This window comes from Apium graveolens, chromosome 3, assembly GCF_009905375.1.
Source record: "Apium graveolens cultivar Ventura chromosome 3, ASM990537v1, whole genome shotgun sequence".
Lineage (NCBI taxonomy): Eukaryota > Viridiplantae > Streptophyta > Magnoliopsida > Apiales > Apiaceae > Apium > Apium graveolens.
The window spans coordinates 7,691,579-7,699,001 of NC_133649.1; the positions used below are offsets into that span (position 1 = coordinate 7,691,579).

The following is a 7,423-nucleotide window of genomic DNA, read 5'->3' on the forward strand; positions in this document are numbered from 1 at the left end:
GTTCGTGGTTTAGTGTGTAGGAAAAGTGGGGTGTAGCTATACTATGGCAGGAGAGTGATCTAGTTGAGGTTTTGGGTTACTCACAGAAACCATATTGACGTAAAAATTAATATGGAGAACGGGTCTTCATGGCGTTTAACTGGACTCCATGGGGAGTCTAACCGAGCTTTAAGATTCAGAACATGGGACTTACTCCGAAATCATGCGAGAGATTCAAACCTACCTTGGTGTATAATCGGAGATATTAATAATGTAGTTGATACAAGGGACAAGACTGGAGGTCCACAATATCCAAGTTGGTTAATAGATGGATTCAATGAAGCATTGCAGGATGCAGGTCTTATAGATATGGAATTGGTGGGGCATCAACTACACATGGGAAAGGGGGAGAGACACAGATGATTGGATGGAGGTGCGACTTGATAGAGCTTTGACAACTGAGGTATGGCTAAACATGTTTCCTATGGCAAAGCTATATAATTTAGAAGGTACCACCAATGATCATAGTCCTATCTTGTTAGTTCCTCAAGTTATTTCGAAAGTAAAGGCTCCTTATCGTTTTAAATTTGAAAATGCTTGGATGATTAAGCCCATGTGTGAGGTGATAGTCAGAGATGGTTGGAGCAGTGATAATGAAGCCAGTATTCTTCAGAAAATTAGAACTTGTAGTCATAGTCTGGCAATATGGGGTCAAGAAATAACTGGCAACTTTGGCAACAGCAATTAAGAGTTGTAAAGCTGAGATGAAGCAATTCAGAGGGGGAGAGATGAGGACTCAAAGCATCGGTACATGGAAGCTAGAAACGAGCTTATGAAAAATTTAAATCAGAGAGAGATTTTTTGGCGCCAAAGATCAAAACAATTGTGGTTACAGGCTGGTGACCAAAATAGCAAATATTTTCACTCGTTTGCTTCCAATCGAAGGAGAAATAACCAAATTAATAAGCTTAAAATAAAAATGGTCAATGGCTGGAATGGGAGAATGGTCTTGCAGAGATGATGTCGGGGTATTTTCATGAGCTTGTTCACAGCCACTCAGGTCGATTGGCAGGAGGTGGTTAGTTATGTGCCGACTTCAATCACAAGGGACCAGAATGATCACTTGTTAGGTCCAGTTTCAGCAGATGAGGGTTAAGGAAGCTCTATTCCAAATGAACCCTGATAAAGCTCCTGGTCCCGACGGAATGACCCCTGGTTCGCAATTTTTTCATTACTGGCATCTTAATGGAGGAGTTAAATGCTACCAACATAGTCCTTATTCCGAAGAAAAAAATGCCCAGTAGTGGTGACAGATCTTCGTCTTATCTCTTTATGCAACATTTTAGTAAAAGTTATTACTAAAGTTGTTGCGAACAGATTGAAATTGATGTTTAGATCAGGTGATATCTGCAAATCAGAGTGCATTTATATCTGGGAGGTTGATTCCAGATAATGTGTTAATAGCTTATGAAGTACTGCACACTCTAAAACGGAAAAAGACGGGGGAAAGAGGCATATATGGCTTTAAAGCTCGACATGAGCAAGGCTTATGATCGTATTGAATGGAGTTACCTTCAAGCTATTTTGATAAAGATGGGTTTCGATTCCTGGTGGGTTCACTTAATTATGCAGTGTGTCCAATCAGTCTCATACCACATTGTTCATGCTCAAAGGGAAATTGGCCAAATTATGCCAAGTCGAGGCTTACACCAAGGAGATCCTTTATCTCCATATTTGTTCATTCTTTGTGCAGAAGGTCTCTCGGCTATGGCTCCATAGTTTTGAAAATCAAAATTGATTCAGGGGGTTAAGGTCTGCAAACGAGCTCCAAGTATTACTCATATGTTGTTTGCCGATGATTCTTACTTTTAATGTAAAGCAGGAGAAAGTGAAGTACAGAAAATGGTAGAGATTTTGATGAAATTTGAGCTTGCTTCGGGACAAAAGGTCAATCGGTCTAACTCCTCGGTTTTCTATAGTACAAATACAAGGACGGATGCTAGATACCAGCTATGTAGCACCTTACAAATTGAAGAAACAAGAGATGATTGTATGTATCTGGGCCTGCCTAATATGATGAAAAGAAGTAAGGTGGCAACGATGAGTTTTCTGAAAGATAAAGTAAGAAGACGAGCTCAAGGATGGGATGGAAAAATTATCAACCAGGGCGGAAAAGAAGTGCTGGTGAAGTCAGTCATTCAATATTTGCCAACATATGCGATGAGCGTATTTTTACTGCCATTAGAGATCACTAAAGATGTGGAGAGATGTATTTCAAAATTCTGGTGGAATACTAAGTAGACAGCTAGTAAAAGTATACACTGGATGAGTTGGGACTGATTGAGTCGACATAAATCTTGTGGGGGAATGGGATTTAGAGATTTTAGAGATTTTAATCTAGCAATGCTTGGGAAACAAGGTTGGAGATTCATTAAAAATCCTCAAAGTTTGGTTAGTAAGGTTTTCAAGGCGCGTTACTTCCCTGATTGTTCGTTTATGGATGCACAAATTGGTAACAATCCTAGTTTTATTTGGCGGAGTATTTGGGAAACTAAGCATGTTATTGCAGCAAGTATGAGGTGGAAAATTGGCTCGGGGAACTTTGTTAATGTTATTGGTCAGCCCTGGTTATTAGATGAAAATAATCCGTTTGTAACTTCAACGATCCAAGGCTTGCAAAATCACAAGGTAAGTGCTTTAATGTCTATGGATCACAAAGGGTGGGATGAGGAAATTCTGTGTGACATGTTCAATACCCGTGACCAGCAGTGCATTAGGCGTATAAATCTGCTAGAGAGTAGTGAGGAGGATAAATTGTACTGGGCAAAAGAAGTGTCAGGGCATTACTCTGTTCGAAGTTCATATAGACTCCTTCAACAACAAAAGAATTTATGGAGACAGGATGATCAGAATAGTACGTGGAGAAAGACGTGGAGAGTAAAAGTACCTCCAAAGATCTTAAATTTCATGTGGAGAGCTTTGTCGAATTGTTTGCCTACAATGATGATGTTAATGCAGAAACACGTACCTGTCAGCTCAGTTTGTCAAGTATGCAGAAATGGTGATGAAACAGTGGAGCATATTTTATGTCATTGTACTTTGGCAGCTCAATGTTGGCAACGACTGTTACCTCAGGTCACTGCAAACGGGAATTATAGTTTTTTCGATGGTGGCAGAGAGTTCTGAAGGTCCGTGACAACGAGAAAAGAGCAGAAGTGGCCTCAGTTTGTTGGTCGTTATGAAAAGCTAGAAATAATTTTGTTTGGAACAAGAATTATACTCGTCTAAATGTTGTCATAACAAAAGTTAGGCAGTTTCTTCTACAATGGAATATAGCCCAAAAGAATAAACAACCATCACGTTATCCTAATCTTGTTGAAGGTGATGGGAAGGAGCTTTGGGTTGCACCACAGATTGAATATATGAAGATCTCGGCAGATGCAACAATTTTCTCTAAGTATAATGCTTCAGGTTTGGCTTTAATTGCAAGGGATGATCATGGGGATCTTGTTCAAGCGCGAACTCGGTATCTTCCAGGTATGGTGTCGTCTATTATGGCTGAAGTTTTGGCGATTAAAGAAGCACTCAGTTGGATTAAAAGCAATGGCTGGAGTAAGGTGGTGGTGGAGTCGGATTGTCTGACTGCTATTCAGGCCATTCGAAGTAAGACGCCAATGGTATCTCCTCTCGGGCAGGTTGTTCAATCCTGTCGGAATATGTTGGTGGAGTCAAACACAGTGTCACTATTTTTTGTTAAACGATCTGCTAATATGGCGGCGCACGAATTAGCTCGTCTGTCATGTTCTTTTCCAGATCGAGTTTTCGATAGGAGTTCTATTCCTACTGAGGTTCAAAAATGTACTCAGAAGTGCTTTGGAGTTTTAATAAAATTTCATTGTTCGTCAAAAAAAATACATACTAAAATTCAATATTTGTAATATTATTAGAATTTAAAATATAAGTAGAGATTAATAATAAAAATATTTTTTTGGCAAAATACAATTTTTTTTCATGTTTTTGCACAAATGCGTCATTTTTCTTTATTTTATTACAAAATACAAATTTAATTTTTTTAGAAAAACCAAGACTTTCTAACTAAATGTAACTAAAATAAACGATAAATTCAACAAAAAACAACTGCAACGTATTTCAGCAAAAAAATTAAAGAAAAAGTTACATTTAGTTGATTACTCCTACAATTTTGTAAAAAATTGTAGCATTTTTTGCTTTTAATTGCAAACCTTACTTTCGTAAAGAATTTAGAAAAATGTCATTCCTCGAACATTTCATGCAAAAAGGCTCCAAATGTCATTATTTGGGGCTAAAAGGCCCTCAATTTCATTTTATAAATTATTAGCCACAAATGTCACTCTATAACAGCATTCCGTTTACCATTTTTATTTTTTAAAAAACGTGAAACTGTTTTCCCTTTTCTGCATAAAAAAAAGAAATCACAACACATTTCGTCATCTCTCTGACTTACCCTTTCTGCTGCAATTTACACCGATTATTTAATGCTTATGATTTTGGTGTCTTCTTCATTATCAAATTAGGGTTTATCAAAGTTCCTTTAATGCTTATGATATTGGTGTCTTCTTCATTATCAAATTAGGGTTTATCAAAGTTCTTTTCTACAATTTTTATGGATTTTAATGTATGTTTTCCCTCCCATATCTTTCTTCGTTATTTTTATTTTTTTGTAGTTGATATGGTTATGTGTTTCTATTTGTTGACAAAAGTTATTAGTTTACATAAGTTTTATGCCAATTCCATTACTGCCCACCATATGTTTGTCAAAATGCAGAGCAATGATTTTTGAGTTTGATCATGATTTTTGAGTTTGATACACATTACTGGCATTTTTATTTAGGAAAAATAACTATGTCTACCGAATCATACCAACCTAACCCGACTAGACCTGTTAAGAACTTAATGTGCGAAGTTTGATACACATTACTAGTATGCTGATACTTTCTTGTATGATTTTTTTGCTCTCTTAATTATCATCTCCTAATTAAAGATGTTGGTGTAATCTAAGTAGATAATCATGTTCTCATTTATATCAAATGTTAAAGGGTTCGAGTTTAGTTGGGCCATGTATGGGGATGAATGCAGTGTTGTTACCTCTAATTGTGTGATTGATATGTATGGGAAATGTGGGTGTGTCGAAGAGGCGATTCGCTTGTTTGAGGAAATGAACAGCAAGGTTACCATTTATTGGAATTCTGTTATGGCAGCTTCCGCTAGGATTCAAAGACTTGAACTAGCGTCTAGATTCTTAATGCAAATGCCTCAGTCTGATAACATATCATATAGTGAGCTACTTTGTAGTAATGGTTTACTGTGCTATAGTTTTTAGTTTCCCATACTATTTTTAGTGTCCCATACTATTTTTGTGTTTTATTTGATTTTAAATGTTTAAATATGTATATGTATTGATTTGGTTTCTGTGACATACATTTTGACATTGTACAAATATTTATATGCAGTCTATTAATCCAAGACCTATTGATGATAGCATTCTTCATCTTCAGCCGAATCATAGGTCCGAAGAGATTTGGAGATTAGGTGGTGATGATGCTATGCGATGTAGACACTTGAATCCTGACAAGGAAACTATTAGGTTGGACCGTCGTATGATACCATTTTTACAGTCTTCGGGGTTTTATGGTGTCGCTAGGCTTTCTGCATTACAGCTTGATTGGAGTTTATTATCTGTTATTTCTAGAGAACTAACAATGAGATTTACAGAAGGGGGTTGAATGTAAATCTCAAAACTTTTTCAAGTTTTGAGCAGTTTATAAAGACTGTGTGTTCAAGATGAACAAGTGTGTGAATTGCTTTAAGCTGATACAGACAGATATATATTCAAACACAAATGTAAAGAACACAATAAACCTTTAAAAACTTTTCTGGTGGATTTGTTGTTCCACCAGAGATGGTATTTCAGAAATTCTGTGATCTAAGAATTTGATCACAGCTGCATCCTAGTACAAACTAGATAATTTTTCTCTCAAGATTTTTCTAAACAGCTCTGGAAAAATTCTTATCTAATTACTAGCTACTACTTGGTTTATATATTACCAAGTTTACAAGTGAAGACAAGGATATAATAAAATAATAAAGTAAGATCTCCACTTGTTTCTTCTCCAGTTCACTCCAGTACTTTGTTGACTTAATGTCTCTTTATACTAGAGTAGAACGGCTGCTTTTTCTGATGTTCCTGAAATTAGGCTGCCACATTTCAGTTATCTCTGTTCACCCACGTGCCTCTGTTTGTAGGTACAACTACCACTTATCAACGGTTAATCAACAGAACATCCGTTAAAGCTTTCATCCGTTGATGCACTCATCCGTTGAAGGATGTTATCCGTTGAAGCTTTAGAGACATCCGTTGAAGCTTAGCTTCTCATCCGTTGAAGGTCTTTAAGTCATCCGTTGATACCACTTCATTTATACAAAATTACAAGGCATGAAATATTTACAATTGGCCTTCCTATCTGCATATCTTCTAGTAGTCAACATGACTCATAGTTTCTCTCAACTTCTAAGAATTACATCTTAAATACAGAGACTGAAATATGCTACAACACTAGACTTATTTCTAAGTAAAGCTACACCATCAACGGATAGCCAAAGTGGTCTTATCCGTTGAGGCTACAGACACTGAATTTCTACTTAAGTGTTTTGTTAAACATATCATCAAACTAATGCACATATATTCCTAACAATCTCCCCCTATTTATGTCTATAAGAATTGTAGGCATAAATTCGGGGTTAACTTGATGATAGCAAAACACTTAACAGATATATGAATTGAAACTAAGTAGAAATTTGAAAATGCTGCAAAAATGTATGTACTAGGAGGAAATTGAAGATTTACAGTATTTCCAAGGATACTCCTTTAGCCTGAGCAAATCATCTTTTTCTTCTTTGTTCCCTGGTTTTCTTTCCTAGCCCTTTGTCATTTTCCTCAATTTGGAGTTGGAGTTGTCTGAAGAATTCAGCTTCATCTTCAACACTGATATCCAACTTAGATTGCATTTCCTTGAGAGTTTCATTGCTGGCAATCTTGAGTTGGTCTTCAAGTCTGAAAAATCTTCTGACTCCTTTATCATCTCTAAATTCCATCAACCAATGAGGTGATTTGTGAATTGTAATTCCCCTTTCTTGAATGAGTAAAGTCCTGGGTAAAGCATTGGGCTCCCTCCAAGTTTTCCTTATATTGGCAATCTTGTTGAGAATTTCAGTCTTGGCAGTTCTGGTAAAGCCAGAATCCTTTTGTATAGCTGAAAAGACTCTAATCAAGGTAGAGTAGCCTTCATTCAGAATCCTGTGGAGAGGCCATGTTCTTTCCCCAGCTCCTTTGTATCTGAACACTAATCTCTCTGGTAGCTGTCTGTAAGCAGCTATTCCTCTTACATCCTCCAGCTCATCCAGATAG

At 36.8% G+C, this 7,423-nt stretch overlaps 2 protein-coding genes across 2 annotated transcripts; both read left to right on the forward strand.

Moving 5' to 3' along the window:
- Positions 1–406: 406 nt before the first annotated feature.
- LOC141713818 (uncharacterized) lies at positions 407–727 on the forward strand. The gene has a single exon (XM_074517389.1). The coding sequence runs from the start codon at positions 407–409 to the stop codon at positions 725–727; it is 321 nt and encodes a 106-aa protein (XP_074373490.1).
- A 1,619-nt stretch (positions 728–2,346) lies between these two features.
- Positions 2,347–5,338, forward strand: LOC141713819 (uncharacterized). The gene is made up of 4 exons (XM_074517390.1): positions 2,347–3,027; positions 3,086–3,167; positions 3,286–3,837; positions 5,055–5,338. The coding sequence occupies exons 1-4, from the start codon at positions 2,347–2,349 to the stop codon at positions 5,336–5,338; spliced, it is 1,599 nt and encodes a 532-aa protein (XP_074373491.1).
- Positions 5,339–7,423: the final 2,085 nt, after the last annotated feature.

What these genes read in the sequence shown, in the direction of transcription:
- LOC141713818 (XM_074517389.1), top strand. Translation starts at nt 407, where the DNA reads ATGGAGGTGCGACTTGATAGAGCTTTGACAACTGAGGTATGGCTAAAC.
- LOC141713819 (XM_074517390.1), top strand. Translation starts at nt 2,347, where the DNA reads ATGGGATTTAGAGATTTTAGAGATTTTAATCTAGCAATGCTTGGGAAA. An exon ending in CTGTCAGCTCAGTTTGTCAA is followed by an intron (nt 3,028 to 3,085) that starts GTATGCAGAAAT and finishes GTACTTTGGCAG; the next exon opens with CTCAATGTTGGCAACGACTG. An exon ending in TCCTACTGAGGTTCAAAAAT is followed by an intron (nt 3,838 to 5,054) that starts GTACTCAGAAGT and finishes CAAATGTTAAAG; the next exon opens with GGTTCGAGTTTAGTTGGGCC.